Source organism: Leucoraja erinacea, chromosome 10 (assembly GCF_028641065.1).
Source record: "Leucoraja erinacea ecotype New England chromosome 10, Leri_hhj_1, whole genome shotgun sequence".
In the NCBI taxonomy this organism is placed as follows: domain Eukaryota; kingdom Metazoa; phylum Chordata; class Chondrichthyes; order Rajiformes; family Rajidae; genus Leucoraja; species Leucoraja erinaceus.
In genome coordinates this window covers 44,949,877-44,963,132 of record NC_073386.1, presented here as the reverse complement: position 1 = coordinate 44,963,132, position 13,256 = coordinate 44,949,877, and the positions used below count along the sequence as shown (strand labels likewise).

The following is a 13,256-nucleotide window of genomic DNA, read 5'->3' as shown; positions in this document are numbered from 1 at the left end:
CCTACGGCTACCTTGACTGCCTATAACTACATAGCGACATCACTCCACTGGAACCATGCTGATCAATTTTTACTGGCGGAGAATATTTCAGCATGCTGAAATTTTTTTCCTCATCCAAACTGAGGCTGCGAGTATGCAGGAACTTCCCTCAAGCATGAAGGAGAGTTACAGTGACCTCTTAGGACCACGAGTCGACCATGCTGCGAGTTTGAGTCAAGCACAAACTCTTCTAAACTTGCAAATTAGGTCACCGCAGTGGGACAGGGCCTTTAGGAAAAAGGTGTTGTTTCACTGCACCCTAATTTCTTCACCACCTTCACTCACTTCATCAATGATGGTAATGGAGATTAACATCAAAATAAATATGAAAAGATCTGCCATTATGCAAACTCTGGTTATCCATTTCCTGCACAATCATTACCAATGTTTTGAATTCTCCACAGCTGTATTGTCAGTTTTTTTTATGGCTTAAACCATAAATGATTGTAGACCAAATGCAAAATCATTGTGGGGGTTGAATATTGTTTTCCATGTTAGAAAAGATATAATTGTAGAGTTGTCATTAAAAAAAAAGTAGAACATGTTTTAACACAGTTCTTTTCTTAAATAGGGGGTCTTGAGTCTTGAGTTCTGTGTTGGAATTATTGGTGGAAAACCAAAGCAATCTTTCTACTTTGTCGGATTTCAAGGTTTGTATATTTAGCAATTGGTGTGGGATTGTTTTTTCTCCAATGACCACCAATGTAATTATCATACATCCCTTCTGATTTGGTTGTAAATTGTAATATATTACAATTTTATCAGTGATGGAAGCATTGAGATATTATTGTCCAAAAAATTCTAAGGAAATGTGGTAGCCTTTCCTAGGTCATATAATAGAACATTGAACAGTACTGTCTCGGGCTTCCAACTCACAATGTTGTGCTGAATGTGATGCCGTTAAACAAATTTCGTCTGCCTGCATTTGATCCATATTCCTCCGTTCCCTGTAGAGTTATGATTCTATCTAAATGATCCTATCTAAATGCCACTATCGTTTCTGCTTCCATCACCACTCCCGAAAGCACGACGCAGGCATCCGCCACTCTGTGTTTTAAAAATAAACTTGCCCTGCCCATTTCCTTTAAACTTCTGCCCTCTTGCCTTAAAGCTATGTTCTCTCATATTGGGCATTTCAATCCATTGTTAAAAGGTTCTGACTGTCTACTCTACAATATCCCTTTCATAATTTGATAAAGTTCTGTCGGGTCTCTCCTTATTCTTTAATATTTTGGAGAAAACAATCCAAGTTAGCACAAGCTCTCCTTATGGCTATTACCCCTCTTACCCAATAACATCATGGTAAGCCTCTTCAGCACTGTCCAAATCCTCCTACATTTACATCCAAACCGTTTACCTATATCACAGACAACAGGGGTTCCACATTCTTCCTGTAATGGGGTGACCGGAAAAAAAGCTGCAACATGACTTACTAACTCTTAAACGCAATGCCGTGATCAATGAATCTGTCCTGTGGTATGCTCTGACAGTTTTCTTCAGTGCCCACCACTCCACCAATTGTTGTGCCATCTGCAAATTTACTAATCAACTTATCTATACTTTTGTCTGGGCCATTGATATATATACACCACACATTATGAGCATGTATTGTTATGGAATTACTATTTAAAGGAAACTTTTAGGACATCAACAATAATACTCCTGCATTTCTTCAAAAATCATGCAATATTTTAAGTTTATTTAAAGAGAGGTTAGGGCCTTCAATTTAAGATCTGATCTGAAAACACAATTTTTATGAATATTGCCTCAATATTACATTTGAATATTGGCCTTGATTTTAGTACAAACCTGATATGGGACTTGAACCTGGAACAACTGGCTTTGAGGCAAAATGCTCCAAACAAGCAAGTTTAAATAAACCTCTTTATAGCGAATGGCCTCTAATCCAGGCAGCGTTCTGGTAAACATCTTTTGCACCCTCTGCGAAGCCTTCACATCCTTCCTTAAAGGGGCAACCAGAACTCCACATAACACTCCAAATGCGACCTAACCAAAGTCTTACAAAGCTGCAACATGACTTCCTGACTTGTATGCAATTCCCCAACTGTACCCTACACCTCCTTTACCGCTTTATCTACTTGTGTTGCCACTTTCAGAGAGCTCAGGCTCTGAACATCAAGAATCCTCAACACCAATCCTGTTAAGGGTCTTGCCATTAACTTTATACCTTTTCCTTACATTTCACCTGCCAAAATGCAACACCTCACATTTGCATGGATTAAACTCCATCTGCCAATTCTCTGCTCATTTCTGCAACTGATCTATATTCCACTGTCTACTTTGACAACCTTGCTACCTCTCTGCAACTCCATCAATTTTGATGTTGTCTGTAAAATTACTAACCAACCAACCCACTTACATTTATTTCCAAGCCGTTTATATGTATCACAATCAAAGGATCCAGTATAGATACCTATGGTAATCTAACCACAGGTATCTATCTATAGACACCTGTGGCTAGAGGAGATACAAAGATCTTCGTCAAGATCCCTACAATACCTTCTTGCCTCCCTCTGTAACCTGGGATAGATCCTATCAGGCTCTGTGAATATTAGTTGCAGCATATTAGTATTCCCTCCATTGATCTCGCTGTCCACCATGTCCTTCTCCTTGGTGAATACAGATTCAAAGTTCTTGTTTACTACTTTGTATATACTCTTGTGACTCCTAGAATAAATTCCCTTTATCCTTTAGCAGTCCTGCCTTCTCCCTGGCTATTTTCTTGTTTTTAATGTACTTCTAAAAACAACTTTGGGATCTCCTTTATTCCCAAAGAAACGGATTCTTTTTTTCTTATTTAAGAAAATGGTATGTTCTAGAACTAGAGAGAAAGAATGAATGATTACTGAAGATAATCCTGGGAACTGCATCTAGAGAAGAATTGAGTGAATTCAGTTTATACATTAATGACTTGTCTCTTATTGACTGTGCATGCAGAGTAACATTTTCTGAATTTTGGAATAAAGCGAAGCTTGGAGGTGTGATAAAGAACCTGCATAGTGGTTAGCCATGTGAAGTTGTGGGATAGCTAATGGGCAAATATGGCAGATGGAACCAAGTACAGAGGATTGTGAAATGAAGAGAATTGTGAAGTGACCACCTGGGAACTGCAGGTGCTCTGGCCCACCATGTCCACGCCGACCAGCAATCACCCCGTACGCTAGCACCATCTGACACACTAGGGACAATTTACAATTTACCTAAGCACTAAACCTAGTAACCTGCACGTCGTTGGAGTGTGGGGCAGGCAAGCTGACCTGGGCGCTGCAGCCATTCCTGGGGCAGGTGAGCTGACCTGGGACTGGCTGTAGCGACCAGGTCACAAAACATGGGGGGGGGGATTGTCCCCCACCTCTCAAAGCATAGGGGGGACAGGTCCCCACCCAGGATTTCCGCCCATATACTGCCGGGTATTGATGCTTGCCCAATAACGACATCTCTCAGTAAACAACTTCAGCTGGGAGACTTCCCACTCCTGGTAAAGTGGCAGTGTAAAAGAAACTTGTGATCACGGTTTAATGAACCAGATCTGTTGCAAAAATTACCGGTGAGCACAGGGCGGAGAACAGCTCGTATCCACCGCCGTTAAGATAGTTCATGTGTTCACCTCGCACCACATCTCAGTGTCACTTTAATCTTACCTTCTAAATGTAACTTTTTATTTTAATAAACTCGGGTTATTAGAAATCTCAGCTATTGGGCAGCAATCTAGAGTTTTCCTGTCACGAATACAATGATGGAATGTTAACTCCTGATTCATGAATTCTTGCAGAATAAAAAGTGTTTTTAAAGAATGTAAACCCATTGTAATTAAGGGAGTCTGCATGCAGTTCTTGATAACTTCAGGAACATTTGCTGGAAATGGGAAAATTCATTCATTTCCTGAGCAGAAAAATTGAGTTGGTTTCTTATGCCCCTGCCCCACTTAGGAAACCTGAACGGAAACCTCTGGAGACTTTGCGCCCCACCCAAGGTTTCCGTGCGGTTCCCAGAGGTTTTTGTCAGTCTCCCTACCTGCTTCCACTACCTGCAACCACCTACAACCTCTGGGAACCGCACGGAAACCTTGGGTGGGGCGCAAAGTCTCCAGAGGTTTCCGTTCAGGTTTCCTAAGTGGACAGGGGTTACTGTAATTGTAATGTAACTACACAGCCCACTGATGCTGGTTGTTAGAATGTGGAGATGATGCAAAGAACATTTTGCTGGAATTATTCCAGGGGTGAAAAATTCAGTTACAAGGTTTGAAAGATAATGAATGAAAACAGGACCTTCAGCCCACTGTGTCCATGCTGACCCTTGATCACCTGCTAACACTAGTTCTATGTTATTCCACTTGTTCATCCACACCTTACACACTAGGGTAAATTTACAAAGGCCAGTAAACTTACAAACAACTTGGGATGGGGGTTGATGGGCTTGTCCTTGTAGCAGAAAAGTTTGAAAAAAGACTGAAAGAGCTACAAAATAATGACTGGTGCAGAATGTAAGCAGGGAAGCTATTCCCAAAAGGCAGATGATTTGAGGACTTAATTTGGGGTAAAAGATACAAAAGAGCATAAGAAAAAAGGTTTTTGTTATTGAGTGATATGGATATTGAACTCGCCACCGATAGGGATGGGTCGGAAATAAATCAATAGATGCTTTCAAAAAGGATTTTGGCACTTGACAAAGTATATAATATATAGTGTTGTGGTGAATGATTAGGGAATGGTACTGACAGGATTGCTGTACAGAGAGCTAATGTAAACACTTTGCTGTTTAGCCACGTGCTGTAACAATTATTTGGTTCTCTTACTGATAATTAGCATTCTTCATTTGTATTAATTAAAAGTTGGCCAATAGATATTGAATTATATTGAAGTTGCACTTTTACACAAATCATTTGGCTCAACCAGCTGAACTAGTTCAAATGATCCTTTCCTTCACCAACTTTGCCTTTTGAAATGGTCTGTGCTTAGTTTCTTACTGTAATTGTACAGACTCAACAGACTTCCTTCATTCTGATAAACATGATCTTTTGCTTTCACCTTTTCCTGAATGCCTTGCATTTAGTCTGCTGCATGTATTCACTTATTTTAGATTCTCTCTTCCCCTCCAGATGTCCAATTCTGTATGGTGGCTCCATAAGCATTATAAAGCAGCAGCTACACATCCTTCTGTCTCTGACACTGAGATCTGGTGATTTTGGTCCTAAAATTGTAATGTATTAACTGTTGCCTTTAATTGAGTCACCAGTCTCTTTACATTTGTCACCTGAGGCAGACCTTGCTCTTTCTTTATATCCCTGTATATATGATATTTTTTCCATATAATGAGTTTTTCTTTTGTACTGCATGGAACATTGAGACTTATTGACAGAAGATCATACTATTAAATTGTCTTTTATTTTTGATTGGGTTTTGCAAAATTATAAAAAATATTGATAATTGCTTGTGTGAAAGAAATGATTTGCTCAAAGCATGGGTCGACCATTCAAAATGTCTGAAAGACTACAGCCAAACTGTGTTTGTAAGGTGATGTATAGGTATCATGCACTCGTAGAACATTTTGAAGGAATGAAATTTGAAGAACAGATCTGATTAGGGGTTTTTAATTTTTTTTTTGTCCTTCAAGATGACAGTTTAATTTACATGGATCCTCATTACTGCCAATCAATCGTGGATGTCAGCTTGGAGGATTTCCCACTCGAGGTGAAGTTTTGTTTCTGTAAACCGCTAACTTCTCCTTCTCCTTTTACCTGTAAATTAAAATGGTTTTGTTTGTGGTGAGGGGCATGTTACATCTAATATAAACACATTTCCATCGTCGTTAAAATCTGTCAGTAATACAGTTGACAGAACCTTTTAAGCTTTCCTGTTTGTTAAATTTATGAGGGTTACTCGTGAATGTGTGGCATATGTTTCAACGTTACGTACATACAAATTCAATTAAGACTATTTTAAGTTCCAATTTCATAGAAACATTTGTGCACCAAGAGATTATTTCAAAACAATGCCTGTAAACTAACCAGGTAGTGGTTTGAGATTGGCTCTCATTTTGCGCAGGATCCATACATTTGGCAACATTTCTAGGTTACACTTGAAGCTAAACTTTTAATTTTAAGCGGCCTCCAACAGGAAGCAGCCGGGGACTCTGGTGCTACGACTCACCGTCGCCGTCGCGGGGCTGGCCGAGTTCGGAATGGCCCGCGGCTCCCTGGAAGACCGCTTTTCAGGGCTCTCGCGCAACGGCGACTTTCTTACCCGGTGTGCGACCTTGCATCACTCGGCGTGGCTTTAATGGCCGCGGGACAATCGCCATCGCCAGCCGGGGGCTTCGACTTTGACTCAGACATCGGGGGGGAGAGTGCAGTGGAGAGATAAGTTTATTAGGCCTTCCATCACAGCGATGGATTTTGTGATGTATTTATTATTCTTTGTGTATAGTTGTGTTCCTGTTATATTTACAAAATTAAGTAGGTATAGTGGTGATGCAGTGGTTTAGTTACCTGATTGGTGACTAGGAAGCCTGGACTCGTACTTAATAGGGGTACGGGGTTTAAATTCAGTTAACAGCATGAAATAAAAAAAAATATAAAAAATCTTAGTAATGATGACCATGAATCTATTAGATTGTTGAAGCTAATAATTAATGGTAGATGTTAGAAAGTGATAAAACAAAGTAACGTAAAATGCCAACAAATTCAAATGTGTATGCTTAACGAGCAGGTCACACTGTGCTAAAGGGGAGAAAGAAAACGCATGCGACTGAGTTGCTGCAATAATGACCAGTTCTAATAAAGACAGAGAAAGCAGATTGCTGAAAGTTGAAGAATTTGATATTGAATCTGGAAGATGCCCAGATGGGACATGAGGTGCTGTTTGTAGCAATGTTACAAAAATTTGAGATTTAAAAAATCAAGTCTGCAATTTATCCCATCAGATAAAGCATAACAATAAGTTTAATTTGACACCTAATTCACTTTCATATCTCAAGTAATAAAAAAGTTATGGCCATTTTCATATTCGGAAATTAGCATCTTGTTCCCTATTGATTTTCTATGGACATAACAAAAAAGCTGTGATCGTGGACAGTCAAAAGCCCATAACCTTCTTAAAAATTAAGAGAACTGAATGAAATTTTCAGTTATCATAGATTGAAGCATTCTGAAACAAATATAAAATAATCTTACTTGGATGACCTGAAATTAAAGCATATAATTAGTTAGTTACCCAATTGTAGCTAATTTCAAACTTCAATTACTAGATCTAACATCTATCCATTTCTTAATAAATGATTAACATTTTTAAATAGCCCAAGTGTCCAAATAATATTCACAAATAATTCACAATAAAACATGATTTTTAAATCTCATTTACGTCAATTTATAGGCCAAATGGAAGGAATTTAGTGTTCATTTGCTGTAAATTAAAGTCAATTTTAAATCGGCTTTCTAGTGGGTTCCTGTGAACGCGCTGGTTTAGAACGTTTACATTGCGCTGGATTTGTGTCCTCAAGTGCCCAGAAAAATACTGCGGGATATAAAGAGCCCAAAATGAACTACTCGCTATAGAAAACTTTATAAACAGGGTTATATACAAGCCCCATTTAATGTAAAAATAAGGTACATACCTTTAATTGTTTGCTTTATAAAACCCTGGGGCTGCGAGAGGTTGCGGAGTGAGAGAGTGATTTTTAAACTACTATAAATATTATACAAGGCCATAAAAACTAATAATACCTTTTGCGACGGGGTCTTTCAGCGATTTTCCGTTAATGATTTACTAGGCTGAACATTTTCGATTGGAACAGCCTAGTAAAAATCGAGTTTTAAACTCGCCCCCTCTAAACAGCGCCAAAATCACACACACGGGGTAGGGCAGATGCTCAGCCACGATTCAGGTAGGTTTTGTAACATACCTACTGTTTGTTAAGCTTGCATTGGGTAGAGGGCCACAGACAGATAGGTCGAAGAGGGAATAGGATGGAGGGCCCCTGTTGTCCTGCAGAGACACAACATGTGCTCTCTCACCTCTTCCAATTCCAAAGTCCAGAGATCAAAAAGTCCTTCCAGTTGAAGCAGTTATACTTCGTCCAGTCCAGAGTACTACATTTGATATACACAGTATTGGAGAAACAACACAGATTGGGCTACAGCTTTACAGTGCACCCATATTAAAGTGCTTGACAATTGACATCTCTGGGAGTGTGTTTAATGTTGGGGAAATGTTTGATCTGATCCCATGCATCTTATCCAGAAAAGTCAGTCCAATTTTGCAATTGGTGCAATTTCTTCAGGAATTTACCAGGTGACTTACTCTGGCTACCATCAATTTTGTATCATGTAACACAAAATTGTGTGACATGATCTAATTTATAGGCAAATGCATCCAACTAACTCTGATTCTGTCTTTTTTATTTTCCATTGGTAACCACGCATTACAACTTTATTTGATTGCATGAGACCGGTTTGGAATTAATTATATAATTTAAATTATTTTGTGGTAAGTTTTCTCTAATAGAAACATAGGTGTTTAAGGAAAGAAAAGTTGATGTTATATACAGTTGTATATATTTTAGTTAGTGAATTAGTGGAGCAGGCAGCGTTTTTTGCCGAAGGGCTGACTCTACTATTTTGTTTTACATTTAGTCATATCACTGTCCATCTCCGAAAAAAATGCCATTTGGCAAAATGGATCCCAGCTGCACCATAGGACTTTATGCTTCCAGCCAATATTATTTTGAACAAATAATTGATGAAGTCACAAAGGTAAGTGGCAGGAATTATTGATGGTGTAGGTTGGGAGCAATCACTGGGTAAATTGTTCTTTCCCTGTTTGTCGTGAAATGTATTCAACTATTATTACAAGAGGTAAATGCTCTAAGTTAATATTGATACTGGAGAATAGACTTCAATGTTTACGCATTATTTCTTCAGAATAAAACTAAAGTAACCATACTTACGAACCTTAAGCTTAGTTGACTGCAGATGTTCACACTTTATTGGTTAATGATGGAGGAACGAATATTCATACTATTCACTTCAAAAGGCTTCTATGATTTCATATACACTTCTATTATGTTTTTGGAACACAAGTTCTGCCTCGCATCCATTTTTCATAACTTACCTGGTTTTTGAATTAATTCATGCAATGAGCAAATTGCCTAGGTCAATCTTGTCAATTCCTTTCATACCAAACTTAATTAACTCACTACCTCAAGTCCAACTAATTTTGTGTACCATACTCATCAAAGCTATATTGAAAGCAGTTTGGTGACGACTGCATGCAAATTAACAATAAACATTCCTGTCAATGAAGTCCAGTATTAAATTTACTTTTTTATTAGCATTGTTCATTCATTTAATAGTCAGTTTTTCTCAAATAGTTGTCAAATATTGTCACCAGTAGGTGGCAATATTGAAAGTAAAATAGATCTAAGCTTGGCAAACCACTTTCATTAATACTCTGACTTAAATGAAGCTTTACATTGTGTGCAGTTCTGATAGATTATTTCATTCATGGCACACATTAATGTTGGTTTGAATTGGGGGAGGAAATGATTCTATTAATGCATGAAAATGTGCTTAACTGCAAGGAAATGTAATTTATCTTAAATTCTATTCTGTGTAAAAATTAGAATTAGCCATTTTAAATGTAAAAACTATTGATTTAACAGATGTAAAGCTATCCTTTGTTTAAATATAGTCACCACATTAGCAAACTCTTCCTCAGGTAGTCTTTGTATTGCATATCACTCAGATCTTTATGACCTAATTTCCTTGGGTGATGTATCCACCACAACCTCCAGCCATAGACCCCCAATTCTATACAGTTCAGTTCTACCCCTTCCAAAGATCTATAAAAAATACTGTTCTGGTAGAGGCATTGATTCAGCTTGCTCTTACCCTCTGAGTCTCTTTCTTCCTACTTTGACTCTATTCTTTCTTCCTTCGATCAGTTCCTTCCCATCTTCTTCTTCTTCTTGCGTATGGCGTGTACAGCCTAAAGTTGGCGGACAACTTGTTCTATTTGATCTTATTTGATTGTGCACGTTGGGTTGACTGCATTAGTTGAAACCGGGTGGACCGCGTGAAGGTTGCAATCTCCCACCCCAAAATTTGCCCAACTCCCTTCCCATATCCATCCATTATAACTCCGATACCCTCCATTAGATGGTTTCTAGTTTCCTGATCCCAGCTGGCACATTCCCTCAGTCCATCCCATACTACAATGGTCTGAGGGACCCACTTCCTTCAATAGAAGCCTAATAAGTCATTCTCCACGTCACTCTTCTTTACCTGCCTGAACTCATTCTTCCATTGAACAATTTATCTTTCAACTCGTACTTGCTTTCTCCAGGTCAAAGATGGCAACTTCTTGGACTCAACCTATGCCTGTCTTTTTGTTAAATACATGGAATGGTTCGTGTTTCAGTCCAATTAGGTTCACCTCCATCAACTTTTTTTCTATAACATTCATAACTATTGCAGCTTCATGTCCTTGTACCTGTATAGGACTGACATTTAATTGGTTTCACTGGCAATTTCCAACCTACTCTCATATGATCCATTTCTGGGTACTTCGTGTTTTGACAGCTCTCTCTATTTTGGGACAGGTTAGCTACCAATAACCATTATGAGCCCACTGATTCACACAGCTGTCTTGCCTACATCCATATTTTTTTGTTGTGAATAAGTTCCATTTCTTTTTTTCTTCTGACAAGACTTTCCATGCTAGTTCCATGTAAGATGTTTTCCTTGTTCCTTAAACGTGTTTTCACTCCACCTTGGTTGTAGCTCTCAACCATGTCTCCTCAATTCCCTGCACTACTGCTCCCATTTCATCTACTCCGAGCCAGATCCCAGATCAGGTTCATCAATCGCACAGTCAACCCCCAGCAGGATCATCCATAAATCCTTTTCCCTCCAGTGGGATTCCACGACTCATTGTATCTTCTTATTCTCCTCCCCTGTTTTCAACATTCTGATGGTATTGTTCTGTCTGTGCCTCTGGTCCTACTCTTCCATCTCCACCATCGACTACCATCCCATGGCATATTCCAATATAACTGTGAAAAATGCAACACTTGCTATTTTGCCACATCCCTTCCCATTCTCCAGGGACCCAAACAGTCTTCCAGATGAAACAGAAATTAATTTGCACTTCTTCCAATTTAGCGTATTGAATTGGGTTCTATTGCAACCATGGTCCCTTCAATGGAGAAACCAAGTACAGATTGAGTGACCACATTTTCAACTTCTGCATTGCAATGCACAAGGTTGGACATCAGGAATGCACTGGCCCATACACTGCAGCTTGCTTGTGTCTCCACAGAACTGCTGACTAGCGAACAGCATGATCCGGCCCATTGAAGTTTAAAAAAAAATTTAGGCACATTAAATAAATGCCTGAGAGGAATTGAGAATCTCTTCATTCATTTATAGTTTTATCAGTGGTCTTATGCAGCATTATATGTATAATTTCACATTTCTGCAGTTTTACCTTTCATCATTGATCTGGGACTTGGTTAGAATGTCTGCTTGAAGTATTGTTAAAATGTAATCACTGGGTTCCCCAGTACGATTATTAATGGTCTCTGATGTGATACTGAATTACACAAACCTGGAAGGTTCCTGGTTTAGTCACTGTTCTATATTGAATGTACTCATTTTAACTAGGACTTGCTCTTGTATTGTAATAAAAAGCAGGATTTCCTGTTTCATATCATTAATTAGGTGTCCCTGCTCCCAGCTAATCTGAATTTTACTGAAAAGTACATGTGCAAAGGTTGAGTGTGAAAAGGATTGTGCATTATTATAGCCTGGTGATAAAGTCATATATCTGGGTAAAGGCATACACAAACAGTAATAGTTTTGTTGCAACTGCTAATGCACAGCCAGTCTGGAGGGAGGCCGAGGAGAGAGAGAGAATGAGCGATAATATTGAACTCATAAGGGGTAGTTTTAAGATTTTTAAAATAAAAGTATTGGTTTAAAAATGTAGATCGTGTTCTGAAAAGTATTTAATTTCTATTTCAATTTTAGGTTTTGATCTCTCCTTCCAAGGATAATTATCCAATATTTACCTTTTCAAAGGGGCATGCTAAAGATTATGAAGTTGATAAACATTGCACAATGAAAACTGAATCAGCAGTACAGGTCTCTGGAACTCGGAGGAGGAAAGCAGAGAGGTTGAGTAATGAGGAATTTGTTTTGTTGTAACAATTTCACAGTAACTACAATAGTTTCCTGTCATTGGTGACAGAAACTATGGGTGTCTCTGTATAATTGATGGATAATCTGTGATTAGATAGCTTGATGTTATTGATTTAAAATTTTGCACAAGTATATATTTTACTGTATATAAAAATTTAATCTTCAGTGTCATTTTTGTAATTTTCTTTAAATAAAAGTATGTAAATACTAGAGTTTTTCCACTGCCTAACACTTCATTGATTTACTTCATGCATCTTCATCTCTCTAAGTTAAATTGCAGCTATTTGAGATCTTTAAAACATGATCACATGGACATTGTGATGGAATTAATTAAATTCTGGGCACCAGAGATTATCCAGTTTTCCAATCTCACTCTGAACATACTGCCTTACATTTATTTAGTCTCCCCCTTAGCCTTGCTGGTGTGGTCATAAAATCATAACTGATAGGTATTTCACCTGCCTTTCCCTTTTATTCCTTAAAACAATCTAAAATCAGTCTCTGAATAAAGTTAATGATTGACTGTTGTTATTTGTGACAGTTCCTAATTTCTACCACCATTGCATTGAGTAAAATCACAATGAAAATGATGAACATACGGGATAACTACTTAGCATCGGTGAACAGGCTCTCTCCTGTTTCTCAACTGTGCATAGACTTGTAGCCCATGGCTGCAAGAAAATCATTTTATCACCCTTAAAATTTCCCTTTAACTTCTCAAATTCATTCAAATTACCATCTAAATTCCAAGGAATATAGCCCCAATTCCAGTACATGCCTATTTTCCCGACCCGCTACACTGCTTACCACGTTTCCAAGTAAGTAATTTGCCTTCAATTTGTGAGCTTCAACATTAACTGAAAATAAGGAGATGCCTTCAATCAGTCAAGGCAGGGAAAAATGGTGAAACAAAACTGAACTTATTTATCTGAATCACACAGCATTTGTAGCATGCTGGGTGAATTAAAGCACAAATATAAATAAGTGGGTATGATCTTGT

At 38.3% G+C, this 13,256-nt stretch overlaps 1 protein-coding gene across 4 annotated transcripts in view; it reads left to right on the top strand.

Moving 5' to 3' along the window:
- The window catches only part of atg4c (autophagy related 4C, cysteine peptidase), a 49,998-nt gene extending 37,532 nt beyond the window's left edge, over positions 1 to 12,466 (top strand). For all 4 annotated transcript variants that reach the window (XM_055642091.1, XM_055642093.1, XM_055642092.1 and 1 more), the window contains 4 exons: positions 611 to 689; positions 5,674 to 5,750; positions 8,690 to 8,809; positions 12,086 to 12,466. In XM_055642091.1, coding sequence (XP_055498066.1) covers positions 611 to 689; positions 5,674 to 5,750; positions 8,690 to 8,809; positions 12,086 to 12,262 — 453 coding nt within the window. In that variant the 3' untranslated portion in view covers positions 12,263 to 12,466. The remainder of the gene's footprint in view (positions 1 to 610; positions 690 to 5,673; positions 5,751 to 8,689; positions 8,810 to 12,085) is intronic.
- Positions 12,467 to 13,256: the final 790 nt, after the last annotated feature.